Source organism: Salmo salar, chromosome 25 (assembly GCF_965601325.2).
Source record: "Salmo salar chromosome 25, fSalSal1, whole genome shotgun sequence".
NCBI classification, from domain to species: Eukaryota; Metazoa; Chordata; class Actinopteri; order Salmoniformes; family Salmonidae; genus Salmo; species Salmo salar.
Window position 1 is genome coordinate 45,425,001 of NC_138315.1, and position 18,366 is coordinate 45,443,366.

The 18,366-nt window shown below is 40.0% G+C and overlaps 1 protein-coding gene across 5 annotated transcripts in view; it reads left to right on the plus strand.

Moving 5' to 3' along the window:
- Positions 1 to 16,990, plus strand: part of LOC106586816 (neuronal membrane glycoprotein M6-b) — a 64,947-nt gene extending 47,957 nt beyond the window's left edge. For 3 of the 5 annotated variants that reach the window (XM_014174497.3, XM_014174495.3, XM_014174496.3), the window contains exons 2-7: positions 3,813 to 3,999; positions 7,023 to 7,179; positions 7,536 to 7,704; positions 9,855 to 9,928; positions 10,123 to 10,188; positions 12,611 to 16,990. In XM_014174497.3, the coding sequence (XP_014029972.1) occupies positions 3,813 to 3,999; positions 7,023 to 7,179; positions 7,536 to 7,704; positions 9,855 to 9,928; positions 10,123 to 10,188; positions 12,611 to 12,760 (803 nt within the window). In that variant the 3' untranslated portion in view covers positions 12,761 to 16,990. Of the gene's footprint in view, positions 1 to 3,812; positions 4,000 to 7,022; positions 7,180 to 7,535; positions 7,705 to 9,854; positions 9,929 to 10,122; positions 10,189 to 10,898; positions 12,082 to 12,610 lie in introns of those variants that run through there. The other 2 variants (XM_014174499.3, XM_014174498.3) reach the window with 1 other exon arrangement.
- The last annotated feature ends 1,376 nt before the right edge of the window (positions 16,991 to 18,366 follow it).

The window sequence follows — 18,366 nt, forward strand, 5'->3', positions numbered from 1 at the left end:
AATTAACTGCCAAAGATTTGAGAAGAATCCAACGTGAAGCTACCAGGAAGCCATTATCCTCCAGCGCTGTCATGTTCCAGAACTGCAACCTACCTGGAGTGCCCAGAAGTACAAGGTGTTCAGTGCTCAGAGACATGGCCAAGGTAAGGAAGGCTGAAACCCGACCACCACTGAACAAGACACATAAGTTGAAACGTCAAGACTGGGCCAAGAAATATCTGAAGACAGATTTTTCAAAGGTTTTATGGACTGATGAGATGAGTGACTCTTGACGGACCAGATGGATGGGCCCGTGGCTGGATCAGTAATGGACACGGAGCTCCACTTCGACTCAGACGCCAGCCAGGTGGAGGTGGGGTACTGGTATGGGGTGGTATTATTAAAGATGAGCTAGTTGGACCTTTTTGGGTTGAAGATGGACTCAAACTCAACACCCAAACCTACTGCCAGTTTTTAGAAGACACTTTCTTCAAGCAGTGGTACAGGAAAAAGTCTGCATCTTTCAAGAAGACCATGATTTTTATGCAGGACAATGCTCCATCGCATGCATCGAAGTACTCCACTGCGTGGCTAGCCAGTAAAGGCCTTAAAGATGAAAGAATAATGACATGGCCCCCTTCCTCACCTGACCTAAACCCTATTGAGAACTTGTGGTCCCTTCTTAAACGGAGGATTTATGGTGAAGGAAAACAGTACACCTCTCTGACCAGTGTCTGGAGGCTGTGGTTGCTGCTGCACAAAACGTTGATGGTCAACAGATCAAGAAACTGACAGACTCCATGGATGGAAGGCTTATGACTGTTATTGAAAAGAAGGGTGGCTATATTGGTCACAGATTTTTTTTTGAAATGTCAGAAAGGTTTATTTATACATTTTGAGTTGTTTGTTTATTATTCTCACTTTAACAGATGAAAATAAACAAGTGAGATGGGTAACTTTTCGTTTTTCATTTAGTTGCATAATAATTCTGCACACTAATAGTTGCCCAATGACTGTGCACAAATAGATATTCTCCAAAGAAAGCCAAAACCTCACTTTTACTTTCTTAAATATTCAGGTTTGAGGTTTATTAACATTTTGGATTGACCGAGAGCGCTGTAGTTGTTCAATAATAAAATGAATCCTCAAACATACAACTTGCCTAATAATTGTGCACACAGTGTAGAGAAGAGCTTTATAGAAAATCTTCTGATTTGAGTGGCAGTCTGACCCAGAGCCAGGCCTGTTGATGACCAACATGAGAGGAGGGATGTAATAACTGTACATCACTCCACTCACAACCTTCTACACATTAACTCTCAGTCCTGTACTGAAACTCTCTGGTAATGCTCAAATATCATCTTTGTTAAAGGTGGTGAATGGGAGAGCAAAGACGTCTAGACTGCAATAGCAAGAAACAGGGACTGAGAATAGCATGGTAGAGAGTCTTGAACCTCCAGTTGCTGCTCTTAAACTACAGTCTGCTATTGTAAATGTAGGAAGAGGAATAGGGTTAACACTGCTTTCCTCCTATTAATACTGTGACTGTAGGAAGAGGAATAGGGTTAACACTGCTTTCCTCCTATTAATACTGTGACTGTAGGAAGAGGAATAGGGTTAACACTGCTTTCCTCCTATTAATACTGTGACTGTAGGAAGAGGAATAGGGTCAACACTGCTTTCCTCCTATTAATACTGTGACTGTAGGAAGGGGAATAGGGTCAACACTGCTTTCCTCCTATTCATACTGTGACTGTAGGAAGAGGAATAGGGTTAACACTGCTTTCCTCCTATTAATACTGTGACTGTAGGAAGGGGAATAGGGTCAACACTGCTTTCCTCCTATTAATACTGTGACTGTAGGAAGAGGAATAGGGTCAACACTGCTTTCCTCCTATTAATACTGTGACTGTAGGAAGAGGAATAGGGTTAACACTGCTTTCCTCCTATTAATACTGTGACTGTAGGAAGAGGAATAGGGTTAACACTGCTTTCCTCCTATTAATACTGTGACTGTATACAAACAGCCCCTTTACTGGTCAGGACGTGACAAGTATGTACATACCAGGTAGATCTATATCAGGTAGAACTATACCAGGTAGATCTATATCAAGTAGAACTATACCAGGTAGAACTATATCAAGTATAACTATACCAGGTAGATCTATATCAGGTAGATCTATACCAGGTAGATCTATATCAGGTAGAACTATACCAGGTAGAACTATACCAGGTAGATCTATATCAGGTAGAACTATACCAGGTAGATCTATATCAGGTAGAACTATACCAGGTAGATCTATATCAAGTAGAACTATACCAGGTAGATCTATATCAGGTAGAACTATACCAGGTAGATCTATATCAGGTAGAACTATACCAGGTAGATCTATATCAGGTAGAACTATACCAGGTAGATCTATATCAAGTAGAACTATACCAGGTAGATCTATATCAGGTAGAACTATACCAGGTAGATCTATATCAGGTAGACCTATACCAGGTAGAACTATACCAGGTAGAACTATACCAGGTAGAACTATACCAGGTAGATCTATATCAGGTAGAACTATACCAGGTAGATCTATATCAGGTAGATCTATATCAAGTAGAACTATACCAGGTAGAACTATACCAGGTAGAACTATACCAGGTAGATCTATATCAGGTAGAACTATACCAGGTAGATCTATATCAGGTAGAACTATACCAGGTAGATCTATATCAGGTAGAACTATACCAGGTAGATCTATATCAGGTAGAACTATACCAGGTAGATCTATATCAGGTAGAACTATACCAGATAGATCTATATCAGGTAGAACTATACCAGGTAGTATTTGACTGTGCCTGAGGTCTATTTCATGTTGGTCCCGTCTCACTCTCCCTGGCCCTGCCTGCCATGTGCGTCTGTGTGGGAAATGTGGGCCGAGTTAACCACTCCGCTGGGCTTCGCCGCGGGCACACTCACTGGGTTGTGGTTAACTTGCTGCCATGGCAACTGCTATTCACCAGCCCTCAGACAAAAATGTTTTTATCCCTCTGTGACACAAAAGGCTACGGGATGAACTTTCTGACAACACACAACTGTTGAATGGCCCTGCTCTGATGATAATGTATCTGTTTTAATGTCCTTTGTCAGGCCAGAGAAAGAGGATAAACACTAACGAACATTCAGGATTCCTGCCTCATGCAAGAGGTTTGGATTTCAATAGGCATATTATGCCCTGTCTCTCAATGTCAGAGTTTGTATCGTGGTAGACTGTTTTACATTGGAATAGACTCTAGATTCTAGAATTCTAGTTTTTGTAGTTTATTGGTAGGTGAGGAGTCTGGGATGATGGGTCATTTAGAGGAGGTTGAGAAAGTCAGTCCGTGTTCTTACTGAGTTCTGATGAACAGTGAAGAATTAAATTACCTCGACTGTACTGTCATTGGTTATGCAACAGCTCATTTGAAGGTTTCAGTGAGTTGAACTTAAAAGTTGTCCTTAAGCTCAGCCCATGGACTACTGTAAAGATGGCCATGTATATGATTTAAGTGCTGGACCAATACATCAGCTCTTCTGCGTGCGATGGAATGAAACACAACCCCCTTATATGGACTTTGCAATGGTTTAAGAAATATCAGGTTGTCAGGTTGAAATATGGCCTTTTTGGACTGCTACTGTTACTCTGCAGCCTACAGTGAAAAGTGAACAGAAGAATAAACAAAAATGTATTGTCTCTCTCAAAAGACAACAATTACTGCTTTGACTTTTCTGTGATGAAAGATTCAATCAACAAGGTGACTGTTCTCACTATTTCTCTCTCTCTCTCTGTGTTTCCATGAAGGTTGCTTCGAGTGCTGCATCAAGTGTCTGGGCGGGGTGCCGTATGCATCGCTGGTGGCCACCATCCTATGTTTCTCTGGCGTGGCCCTGTTCTGTGGCTGCGGCCATGTGGCCCTCACCGGCACCCTCACCATCCTGGAGAACCACTTCTCCAAAGTCACCTCTGACCACGCCATGCTGACCGACGTGTGAGTGACCGAACCTGACCCCATGAGTAGGGCTAGGTGACCCTAACCTGGCCATGAAAAGCAATGTTCCCTACTTATATCCTATAAGCTATAATTAAGGCCTGGCTAACCGTAAGTATCCTACTGAATGGCCAGAGTAGAGCATTATTAAGATACAACTGGTCCCACCCCACCCCAAAACCCGTACATGTCGATCCAGGCAGTAGTAGTTGCTATATGTCTACAACGATATCTTGAAAAAATAAACTACCATTCTAAAGTTTGGGGTCACTTAGAAATGTCCTTGTTTTTGAAAGAAAAGCACATTTTCTGTCCATTAAAATAACATCAAATTGATCAGAAATACAGTGTAGACATTGTTAATGTTGTAAATGACTATTGTAGCTGGAAACGGCAGATTTTTTATGGAATATCTAAATAGGCTTACAGAGGCCCATTATCAGCAACCATCACTCCTGTGTTCCAATGGCACGTTGTGTTAGCTAATCCAAGTATATCATTTTAAAAGGCTAACTGATCATTAGAAAACCCTTTTGAAATTATGTTAGCACAGCTGAAAACTGTTGTTCTGATTAAAGAAGCAATAATAATACTTGCCTTCTTTAGACTAGTTGAGTATCTGGAGCATCAGCATTTGTGGGTTCGATTACAGGCTCAAAATGGCCAGAAACAAATAATTTTCTTCTGAAACTCATATTCTTGTTTTCAGAAATGAAGGCTATTCCATGCGAGAAATCTCGTATAATGCTTTGTACTACTCCCTTCACAGATACAGCGCAAACTGGCTCTAACCAGAATAGAAAGAGGAGTGGGAGGCCCCGGTGCACAACTGAGACGCCTCACAAGTCCTTATCTGGCAGCTTCTTTAAATAGTACCAGTGAAACACCAGTCTCAACATAAACATTAAAGAGGCGACTCCAGAATGCTGGCTTTCATAGCAGAGTTCCTCTGTCCAGTGTCTGTGTTCTTTTGCCCATCTTAATATTTTATTTTTATTGGCCAGTCTGAGATATGTCTTTTTCTTTGCAACGGTGCCTAGAAGGCCAGCATCTCGGAGTCGCCTCTTCACTGTTGACGTTGAGACTAGTGGCTAGAGCGCACACAGCGTTTTTCGAGATCTTTAGTTTCTTGGCAATTTCTCGCATGGGATAGCCTTCATTTCTCAGAACAAGAATAGACTGATGAGTTTCAGAAGAAAGTCCTTTGTTTCTGGTCAGTTTGAGCCTGTAATTGAACCCACAAATGCTGATGCTCCAGATACTCAACTTGTCTAAAGAAGGCCAGTTTTATTGCTTCTTTAATCAGCACAACCCTTTTAGTCTTAGTGAGCTGAGCCTCCTAGCATAGATAAGCCCTATCAATGAATTACAGGTATTTTATATAGATATCCTTTCTTAATAATAACCTCTGCTTGCACCTTACCCCAGATGAGACCTCTTTTAGATCCATTATTCTAAAGCAAGAGAGGAGAAACATAGAGTAGAGAGAGGAGAGGAAAGACAGGACAAGTGTTTTGTTATGAGGTTTTAAGGGGAGTCTCTGTGAGTGCCCATTTTAATTTCAATTTTCAAGTTTTAATGTCATGTGTACTTAAGTGATAATGCCAGAGAAGCCGGTGTTTGGAAGATATATTGGCACAAGTGTTGTTAGGCCCGAGACGAAGGTTTGATGCCATTCTATTTGCTCCGTTCCAGCCATCATTATGAGCCGTTCTTCCCTCAGAAGCCTCCACTGGTGTGTATAAAGATAACGAGAGGTTTTAGTGGCTTAGAGCCAACACGTTAGTGTGGTAAATATTAGTATAACAAACTACCCATGCCAGTCTCTATTGGCTAAGAGCTGAGGAGAGACTGACTGCATCACTTCTTCTTTTTATAAGAAACATGAATGTGTTGAAAACTCCAAATTGTTTGTATAGTGCAGCTACGCACAGCTCTGACACACACACTTACCCCATCAGACATGCCACCAGGGGTATTTTCACAGTCCTAAAATCCAGAACAAATTCAAGAAAGCGTACAGTATAATATAGAGCCATTATTGCATGGAACTCCGTTCCATCTCAAACCATGCCAATATCCTCCAAACACCATCTTCGAGGGCATTATCACTTTTATACAATGGGTTACCAATCTATTCAAATAATGATTGACATATTTTCATTAAAAACATTATTTTAATTAATTTATTCATACTACTTCATCCTTCTACAAGATACAAATCTAGGGTTGCTAGAGTCGTTCAGTCTTTTTGTTCTGTATCTATGGACGCGACCCAGTCGTTCAGTCTTTTTGTTCTGTATCTATTGACCGGACCCATTCGTTCAGTCTTTTTGTTCTATATCTATGGATGTGACACAGTCGTTCAGTCTTTTTATTCTGTATCTATTGACGCAACCCAGTCGTTTGTTCTAAATGTTCCATTGCCATACTGGCTGGTAAAGTTCTTATCCCTTGCTTGCTTGCTAGCCAACTACGGCTAATTTACAGTCACTTCAAAAAGTGCAGCTAGAAGAACAGCAAAGTAGCTACATTTGCATTTGTTTAAGCTGTTTTCTAGTGACATTTATTTGGATACATCCATAACAATGAGCTAATGAAGCGCGATTTCACTTGGCATAGAAAATGTACTCTCTCATCAAGATACTGTTGTTCAGAGGAGCTCGCCAACAACACAGCTACAGTAACACAATCACTTCAAACTGTAGCTGGAAAGACTGCAATTGAAGGGCCGATCGGTGTCTCAGCAGACATGCATCATCTGTTTACATTTCATCCACCAAAGTTGTTAATGGTTTGCATCTTTTTTTAAACTCAATGACAGAAGGAATGGTCGCAGTTTTATAACCCGAGCTAAATCTAAACGTATAACCTAGTCTAATACAACCTGTCACGTTTACGGTTTCTCCTCTAGCCTCATGTTGGAGGCTGAAACATAACATAGTCATATTGGATTATCCCTAATGGAAACTATTCATGAACAGAACACAGAGAGGGTTTATGTGGGATTTGCTCCTATACAGAATACAGCTGATGCAGTACGTCATCTATGGCATCGCCTCCTTCTTCTTCCTCTACGGAATCATCCTGCTGGCCGAGGGCTTCTACACCACCAGCGCTGTGAAGGAGCTGCACAGCGAGTTCAAGACCACCATTTGCGGACGCTGTATTAGTGGCATGGTACGTCACTATCATCACCACTGGACTGTGTTAACCTTGCACTGAACTTACACCAAACAACGAACTCACTGCACTCTTGATCAGACCACATTTGGTGCAACAAGCTAGTCTTTTTTTATGTACTCAAACGGAACCACGTTGACACCTGAGTTCTGTTTGGATGTGATCAATCAAACAAGTTGATGACATAATGACAACATCTGAGAAAATACTCTTTGCAAACGGGCACAAAAGCATGTCCTCCCTTTTAGGCCTACCGGTCAAATAGACGCAAACAACAGCTATGAAAATACTAGTTGTGATCCAGTTCTTCCTAATGCCGATATGATGCTGTTTTTGTACGTGTGTGTTCTCAGTTTGTGTTCCTGACCTACATCCTGGGTATCGCCTGGCTGGGTGTGTTTGGTTTCTCCGCCGTGCCCGTCTTCCTCTTCTACAACATGTGGTCCACCTGCACCGCCATGAGGTCACCTGTGGCTAACCTCACCAACGTGGACACCATCTGTGTCGACATCCGTCAGTACGGTAAGGGAAAACCGGAGTTACAGCCAGGGTCATCTTCATTAGGTACCATGTGAAAGAAAACAGACTGAAACAGAGGGACTACCTGAACTTCTCCAATAAGAAACGCTTGTTTTGGCTTCCCGTTGCAACATTTTCTCTACGCTGTGCCCTAATGAATATGACCAAATCCATCCAGGGTCCCTTCTGCCCATAACACAGAGCAGGTGTTTCCAATACTTTATGTGTACAGTAGCCTGTTGAGGCTGTGAAATGTCAGAATAAGAGTAGAGAGAATGATTTATTTCAGCTTTTATTTCTTTCATCACATTCCCAGTGGGTCAGAAGTTTACATACACTCAATTAGTATTTGGTAGCATTGCCTTTAAATTGTTTAACTTGGGTCAAACGTTTCGGGTAGCCTTCCACAAGCTTCCCACAATAAGTTGGGTGAATTTTGACCCATTTTTCCTGACAGAGCTGGTGTAACTGAGTCAGGTTTGTATGCCTCCTTGCTCGCACACTCTTTTTCAGTTCTGCCCCATATTTTCTATAGGATTGAGGTCAGGGCTTTGTGATGGCCACTCCAATACCTTGACTTTGTTGTCCTTAAGCCATTTTTCCACAACTTTGGAAGTATGCTTGGGGTCATTGTCCATTTGGAAGACCCATTTGCGACCAAGCTTTAACTTCCTGACTGATGTCTTGAGATGTTGCTTCAATATATCCACATAATTTTCCTTCTCATGATGCCATCTATTTTGTGAAGTGCACTAGTCCCTCCTGCAGCAAAGCACCCTCACAACATGATGCTGCCACCCCTGTGCTTCGCGGTTGGGATGGTGTTCTTCGGCTTGCAAGCATCCCCCTTTTTCCGCCAAACATAACGATGGTCATTATGACCAAACAGTTCTATTCTTGTTTCATCAGACCAGAGGACATTTCTCAAAAAAGTACGATCTTTTTCCCCATGTGCAGTTGCAAACCGTAGTCTGGCTTTTTTATGGCGGTTTTGGAGCAGTGGCTTCTTACTTGCTGAGCGGCCTTTCAGGTTATGTCGACATAGGACTCGTTTTACTGTGGATATAGATAATTTTGTACCTGTTTCCTCCAGCATCTTCACAAGGTCCTTTGCTGTTGTTCTGGGATTGATTTGCACTTTTGCACCAAAGTACGTTCATCTCTAGGAGACAGAATGCGTCTCCTTCCTAAGTGTGTTTATACTTGCTACTATTGTTTATACAGATGAATGTGGTACCTTCATGCATTTGGAAATTGCTCCCAAGGATGAACCAGACTTGTGGAGGTCTACAATTTTTTTTCTGAGGTCTTGGCTGATTTCTTTGGATTTTCCCATGATGTCAATTAAAGAGACACTGACTTTGAAGGTAGGCCTTGAAATACATCCACAGGTACACCTCCAAATGACTCAAATGATGTCAGAACTTCTAAAGCCATGACATCATTTTCTGGGATTTTCCAAGCTGTTTAAAGTCACAGTCAATTTACCAGAGCAATCACTGGAATTATGATACAGTGAATTGTAAGTGAAATAATCTGTCTGTAAACAATTGTTGGAAAAATGACTTGTGTCATGCACAAAGCAGATGTCCTAACCGACTTGCCAAAACTATTATTTGTTAACAAGAAATTTGTGGAGTGGTTGAAAAATGTGTTTTAATGACTCCAACCTAAGTGTACGTAAACTTCCGAGTTCAACTGTATGTAGTGTTCTTGTTCATTAATGTTCTGTGTTATGTTATGTTTCATGTTTTGTGTGGAACCCAGGAAAAGTTACCGGCAGCTTTCGCAACAACTAATGGGGTTCCTAATAAAATACCAAATACCACTTGTGGCATCTTTTCTCTGGCTCGATATCCTCCGTTTTCTCTCAGGCCAGGTTTTATAGCAGCAATAAGACATTATAACAGCCTGAAATGATGAGTGTGTCACCTTGTACAGGTTTGATACACTCCACTCTACAAGCATGACATTTTAATGGAGATTTCATCTAAGTTAAAACTATTCTGTAAATTCTAATGTGATATGTGACTATGGCCAAATAAGGATGGTTCCTTTACTGCGTATCTATATGAATTCTATGAATACTGATGACGTGATGTGAGGAATTTGTTGTGTCAATATTAACCTTTGAATTGAACGACTGTCTGCAGGTATCATCCCCTGGAACGCAGCGCCAGGCAAGGCTTGTGGGTCCACACTTGGAGACATCTGTAATACCAGTGAGGTAAGGCGCCTCTCCTCCCATCCTCAGTCATTCATTCACCAGTGACATACTGTACTGTCTATTATGTGGGTGTCATTACTTTGAGATGCATGCTCACAATAACAGTGCAAGGGCCACAGAAAAACATACATTTGTATTCACAATGAGTTACTGTACTATGGTACTGTGTTCAATCACATGAATGTATTTTTCAGTTCTACCTGTCCTACCACCTGTACATCATAGCATGTGCTGGAGCCGGGGCCACCGTCATTGCTCTGGTAAGTTCAACTCTCTCTCTCTCTCTCTCTCTCTCTCTCTCTCTCTCTCTCTCTCTCTCTCTCTCTCTCTCTCTCTCTCTCTCCTCTCATCCTCTCCTTCAGTCCATCCTCGCAGTTTGTATCTGACTGTAGATCATGAATCCAATGCTCCTCTCCTCATTTCCCATATGGTTTATATAACCTCTGACTGTAAGGCAGAATACCCGTAGACTTTTCCACAACTCCAATCCCATTCTCTGTAAACCCTCTGCTTAGATGCCCCGGGCCCCAGACTTATTTTAGGAAAGTGGAAACAGGGTGGACGTTTTGTCCTGAATCAGGACACATGGCTATGTTTATACAGTATAAAGGAGAATATCTGTAAGGATATAAACATGTGTAGACTACATCAGAGTTCTTTGAACTAAGGGCGCCCCATTTCCGAAGAGTCCCGTCTTGGGTGTTTTGAAAACAATGAGTATGATAGAAGAGGGAAACTCTCTGTCAAAGCCATCCAGTCCATTGTTCCTCTCTGATTGCTTCCAAAGAGTGTTTAATAAGGTTCCATTTAACTCACATCTGAAGGTGACAAACAGGAATATTTGACTAATACTTGTGGGTTTTTTTACAAGTAAAAAGTTGAAACATCAGTCGTTGCCAATATGGCAGCCATGCACATGCATGTTCCTGGGGAGTTCTCTTACCGCCTGTATTCTGTTCTCTTCCACCAGCTGATCTACATGATGGCTACCACTTATAACTTTGCCGTTTTGAAGTTTAAGAGTCGAGAAGACTGCTGCACTAAGTTTTAACTGGTGTTCAGAGACACAGCACAGTGTATGACACTGCTCTGAGTAGACAGCAGCAACTTACTACATGGACTAAAAATAGCAACATATCTCCATTAGTCTTCACCTAAAGTGTAAATAGCTGATTGTATGCATCCTTTAGCATGTGCTATCCAGAGATAGGTCTGCCTGATGGACCAACGGTACCTGAAGAGAATTGTCTTAAGAATGGGGTGGTGTAAAGTTGACAGGGTTATGCTTTTCTCCATATCTTGTTAAGATCTGATTAGGACAATAAATCAGTAATAACTCCCTTAAATGAATAGCACTCTGGCTAATAAACAGTAGGCTTGGAAGAGGAAGACAAAAACACAATCTGAGAACAATACTGTATTATGAAGGAGTTCTCAGTCAGTAGCCATGAACATCGTGCTTATATTTGGGGTGAAAAATTATTTGTTTTTTTGCTAATGTTCAATTTGTCAGAAGACCAGCCAGGCTTGGAAAAGTGCCTTTTCCCCCATTAATGTTTTAGGATTGCTCATGTGTACTTTTGTATTTTCTTGGTGCAAGACACAAAGTGTAACACAGTGAATTGTCAGTATTACAAGCTTCTGTTACAAACTAGTTCCTCAGTCGTATATAGATACAGACAGTCTTCATCTGTAAAATGACGCAGACAAGATGAAGAGCATTTTTTTTTTAAAGAACTGCACATATTACTAGTATTGTGAAGGGTAATCCCAGTACCAGGGGTATATTTTCCATCAAGGTATATAGCCTCAGTTTATGACTTCATATATTTTATAAAGGAAGTTTTCTTATTTAGAGGAGTAATGTAATTGCTATGTGACCTGATACCTTCATAGCTTCAGCTGATAGTTTTGTTTCATCCTTTTCTTTGACTCATCCAGAAACATTAAATTGTTTAAAGAGCCACTGTTGTTGTTGTTTTTTAACACTGAGCCTGCATGCTTACTTTATTTGATTTGGATTCCTTAATCTGTTTATGATGACTTATATTCCATATTTCCATAAATATTTAATTATTTCCTAAGATTTTTGAAGACTGTAGTTATTATTTTTCTCTTTCTATACAAAATAAACAATCTTTGTGTACAAAATATCCCCATGGTTTATATTTCTTCTCAAATGAAAAAGGGACACTAACTGAGAACAGTACCAGTGACAGAAAACAAGAAGATCTGATGGTCTGTTCCATCTCACACCACAATCTAATGCCCCTCCAACCTCTACTAACCACCTTCATCATCAAGCTTGCACGCAAAACCTAAAACCCCACTCCCCTTCCTCTCCCTCTCCCCTTTTTAAATGTCTCTTCTGTAGTATTCTTTGGTGTAATAACAATCATGTTAGTAATGTTGAGGATAATGACATTACTTTGCAGGTGTGTCTGTTGTCCGCTTAACATTGTGTGTTCTGTGTGTGTGTGTGTGTGTGTGTGTGTGTGTGTGTGTGTGTGTGTGTGTGTGTGTGTGTGTGTGTGTGTGTGTGTGTGTGTGTGTGTGTGTGTGTGTGTGTGTGTGTGTGTGTGTGTGTGTGTGTGTGTGTGTGTGAGACGTAGCACTGCCTCATTTAGCCTGCTTTGCATCTTACCATGCTCACTGGCCATCCACCTCGGCCCTCTCTTCCAGATCCACTTCCTCATGATTCTCTCAGCAAACTGGGCCTACCTAAAGGATGCCAGTCGCATGCATGCCTACCAAGACATCAAACTGAAGGAAGAGCAGGAGCTGCACGACATCACGTCTCGTTCAAAGGAATGCCTCAATTCCTACACATAAGGATTACGCCCTGGTCCACCCTCGCACCTCTATGGTCACACACACACACACACACACACCCACACACACACACACACACACACACACACACACACACACACACACACACACACACACACACACACACACACACACACACACACACACACACACACACACACACACACACACACACACACACCCGTCCCCCCGTCCTCCCGTCCATCTCAGGCGGTCTGACCAAGAGAACACTCTTCTCCCATAACCTGCCAGCTGCCCTCATTCAGTGCAGTACCAACACGGCTCCTAACAAACTAATGCATGTCACTCCCTACAACTAACTGATCAAGATGTCTGTGTCAGAACCTCTGTTTTGTGTTTCGTGTGTGAATATACTTTTGTTTTTATTTTTCTAATTTTTCATAGGATTTTTTTGTAGCTATTATTATTTTTATTATTTTTATTTTTTTCTAACCAGTGATTGCTGGTGAACTTGAAACATTGCACTATTCTAAGACATGAAGGAAATAAATAGTTAAACTTGTTTTAGAGTGTTCTGTTATGATTCTGGTCTGACTGTCGGCCATTATGAAGAGCAAAGAGCAGGAAGTTCTTGTCAGCGAGAAGAGAATCCGTTTTTATATTTTTATCAAAGATGCAGTTTTGATTACACCTCATAGCACAACATGAAACGCCTTACAACATCACAGATATATAAAAGTGATGCAATGTGCTGTTGCTAATTGCAAACAAGTTTGGTCCTCCTGGCTCTGAATGAAGAGCATATGAAGAGGAAGAATGTGAAGGCAAAACAACATTCTATTGTGCAACAGAACATGCATGTGTTGGCTTCTTTGACAAAGTGTTTACGTTACCCCTCTGCCCATTTGAAACTGTTAGGATTTAGAAGACTTTTCTCTTGCTAGTAGTTTGAGTTAAAATAGGTATGATCATTCTGATTCTAGAATTTCATAAGTTACATTCATCACGTACATTCCAAATAAAATGTTACTATTTTAATTGAAACGGTAATAATGATGTAAAATCCTAATTCCCTAAAAGAGGAACTACCTCATGCCTAAGCAGGTACACTTACTGAACATGCACAGGTATTTTAACTGAGATATCCACTTGCCCATGTAAATGTAACCAGGTATTTTAACTGAGATATCCACTTGCCCATGTAAATGTAACCAGGTATTTTAGCTGAGATATCCACTTGCCCATGTAACTGTAACCAGGTATTTTAACTGAGATAATCACTTGCCCATGTAACTGTAACCAGGTATTTTAGCTGAGATATCCACTTGCCCATGTAACTGTAACCAGGTATTTTAACTGAGATAATCACTTGCCCATGTAACTGTAACCAGGTATTTTAACTGAGATAACCACTTGCCCATGTAACTGTAACCAGGTATTTTAGCTGAGATAACCACTTGCCCATGTAACTGTAACCAGGTATTTTAGCTGAGATATCCACTTGCCCATGTAACTGTAACCAGGTATTTTAACTGAGATAATCACTTGCCCATGTAACTGTAACCAGGTATTTTAACTGAGATAATCACTTGCCCATGTAACTGTAACCAGGTATTTTAACTGAGATAATCACTTGCCCATGTAACTGTAACCAGGTATTTTAACTGAGATAACCACTTGCCCATGTAACTGTAACCAGGTATTTTAACTGAGATAACCACTTGCCCATGTAACTGTAACCAGGTATTTTAACTGAGATAATCACTTGCCCATGTAACTGTAACCAGGTATTTTAACTGAGATAACCACTTGCCCATGTAACTGTAACCAGGTATTTTAACTGAGATAACCACTTGCCCATGTAACTGTAACCAGGTATTTTAACTGAGATAACCACTTGCCCATGTAACTGTAACCAGGTATTTTAACTGAGATAACCACTTGCCCATGTAACTGTAACCAGGTATTTTAACTGAGATAATCACTTCCCCATGTAACTGTAACCAGGTATTTTAACTGAAATAATCACTTGCCCATGTAACTGTAACCAGGGATTTTAACTGAGATAACCACTTGCCCATGTAACTGTAACCAGGTATTTTAACTGAGATAATCACTTGCCCATGTAACTGTAACCAGGTATTTTAACTGAGATAATCACTTGCCCATGTAACTGTAACCAGGTATTTTAACTGAGATAATCACTTGCCCATGTAACTGTAACCAGGTATTTTAACTGAGATAATCACTTGCCCATGTAACTGTAACCAGGTATTTTAACTGAGATAATCACTTGCCCATGTAACTGTAACCAGGTATTTTAACTGAGATAACCACTTGCCCATGTAACTGTAACCAGGTATTTTAACTGAGATAATCACTTGCCCATGTAACTGTAACCAGGTATTTTAACTGAGATAATCACTTGCCCATGTAACTGTAACCAGGTATTTTAACTGAGATAATCACTTGCCCATGTAACTGTAACCAGGTATTTTAACTGAGATAATCACTTGCCCATGTAACTGTAACCAGGTATTTTAGCTGAGATATCCACTTGCCCATGTAACTGTAACCAGGTATTTTAACTGAGATAATCACTTGCCCATGTAACTGTAACCAGGTATTTTAGCTGAGATAATCACTTGCCCATGTAACTGTAACCAAACCTGTGGTGGTTGGGGCTTTTAATTCTAGTTATTTTAGGAGGAATCCTTTACACTTTTAGTCCTTAAACTTTGAGTCCTTACACCATTAGTCCTTACACCATTAGTCCTTACAATTTTAGTTTATTTAGTTTTTATTTATTTTACTCTGGCAAGTGAATGGTGCCAATAAGAATTATACAGTTAGACTGACCAAAATATTTAATCTTAATACATGGCCATTGTGTGATGCCATGATTAATAATTAGTATCGTTTTAGTTTTTCAAATGCAGCATTTTTATAGACAGTCTATGTATCATTTAAAATATCTTGATTAATGTCTTCGTGAGATGAAAAATAATGTCAAATTTGACTATTAAACATGAGGATTGTATACTACCTTGTTTCACAGAGGGGCTTGTATGTCCAATGTATTGTTGGGATGAATAAATTCTTCTTATTGTATAGTGTATGATCTTCCACAGTTCATTCCAAATTCCCATGTGTGACTTGAAATTCCCTTTTGCGATTGTCAAATCTTTATCCCTATAACTACAAGATACAACATGCTTACATTTTACTTGGTTGAGAGAAAACTGGTGATCTGAAACTAAATGTTAATGTGCTGTGCTTTGTTACCATGGTAGACCTTGTGATTTAGACAGTGCAAGTAAGATGTGTGAACGTTAACCCTTCTACATTCAAGCTGAGATAACTCTGTGTCAGGGTGTTGATCATCAAAGACAATGCTTGGATGTGTACAATTTAAAGATGTTACAAAGTCAGGAGTTTTTTCTTTGGTAATGTTTCAATCTTGTTTTTTATTGAAGATATAATCACTTAAAGAAGAAGAAAAAAATGCTAAATCTCTTGAATTGTATTTCAGTATTGTTTTTTTAACGTGCAATTGTTAAAATTCTGACATAATTACTGATGCAATCTTAATCTGTTATTTAAAGGAGACTTACAGGAATATTGATGTTTATTCATTAGTGCATCATTAAAGGAGAAACTGTTTCTGCAGTGATACAGGTGATGTGTAGTCATTTGTACTGACAACTATGGTAGGCAGTGTTTGCCGGTTTCGAGAGAACAATTTAGTCCAGGCTATTTCCACTGAATGTCATTGTAGTCCACGGTGTTTCTTAGTTCTGAAGTATATAATTCCTCTATAGTATTTTCTATTAGTGTCAAGGTCTTCCTTGGGAATTTATTTCAGGTGATACTTAACTCGTCACAGTATTCTGAATATTGATCATCACTCCTCACCCTACGATTGAAAATGCCAATCTGACCATGAATGGAATACGGTTCGGCGAAAGTTTATAAGCCACTGTATGTCTTGATTGTTTTGTAAACAAAGTGGCCTCTGAAATGTTCTACAACAGATGCAAAAGGTTTGTAGTGGCCTGCAGGAATATGACTATGATGTGAATTGAATGACATACCGTTCCATCGTACAGTGCTTCCTGTGTATAATGTACCAAAAAAGAATAGTATGGCTACCAATCAAACACCAGGAGGACACCAAACCAACGTCCTGTCTGGCTGGGATCCCCTTTGACATTTCTCTCTCTCTAATTGTTTTTATGAAAATAAAAAAGACAAATATGTACTCCTCAATTATGTACTGCATTCATTTTCCATGTCAATGGGCATAAAACCTAATGTCATGGTACACAGACGGACGGACGGACGGACGGACGGACGGACAGACGGACGGACAACACCAACGGTTCTTCTAATTGTGTGTGTGTGTGTGTGTCACACCTGTACACGCTGACTCCGTCTTTGCTCCATGCCCATCTTCATGTTCTTCTGGAGAGGATCTTTGTCGAGGACGGGGCCTTCTCTTCTTCAGGCTCCTCTGCCGCCTTTTGCGAGAAAGCGAGAAACACACAAAATGAGGCTCTTTATGCTCTGGTCATAAATCAGTGAGGGTAGGAGGACACAGCAAACATCATCAGACAGGATGACCAACACAGAATACATCATCAGACAGGATGGCCAACACAGAATACATCATCAGACAGGATGGACAACACAGAATACATCATCAGCTGCCCTTCATCATCACCAATGTGCAGTCACCTAGCCATTTTTTAATTTTTTAATTTTACCTTTATTTAACTAAGCAAATCTGTTAAGAACAAATTCTTATTTTCAATGATGGCCTAGGAACAGTGGGTTAACTGCCTTGTTCAGGGGCAGAATGACAGATTTGCACCATGTCAGCTCGGGGATTCGAACTTGTAACCTTTCGGTTACTAGCCCAACGCTCTAACCACTAGGCTACCCACTAAAACACAGACATTTGAAAACAGTCAGAAGTGATGCAGTAGTATGTGTTGTTGTTACAGTGATTTATAGATAACCTGTGTACATTTATGGAAAGCATAAAATCGGACTTATTCCTGATAAAGGCCACTTGATATTTAAAAACAGATATTTATTACTATAAAGTATTTATTACTAGATTCATTACTAGATGTATTACTATATAGCATTTATTACTATATGTCTAGCGGTCATTGTTTTTTGTCTTGTTTTCTTTATTAATCATTTCTTTACAACACATACAACATATCCCACTAACCAAAGAACACACAAAACACTATTGTAAACCCATACAACATATCCCACTAACCAAATAACACACAAAATACTATTGTAAACACATACAACATATCCCACTAACCAAATAACACACAAAATACTATTGTAAACACTTACAACATAACACACTAACCAAATAACACACAAAATACTATTGTAAACACATACAACATATCCCACTAACCAAATAACACACAAAATACTATTGTAAACACATACAACATATCCCACTAACCAAATAACACACAAAACACTATTGTAAACACTTACAACATAACACACTAACCAAATAACACACAAAATACTATTGTAAACACATACAACATATCCCACTAACCAAATAACACACAAAATACTATTGTAAACACATACAACATATCCCA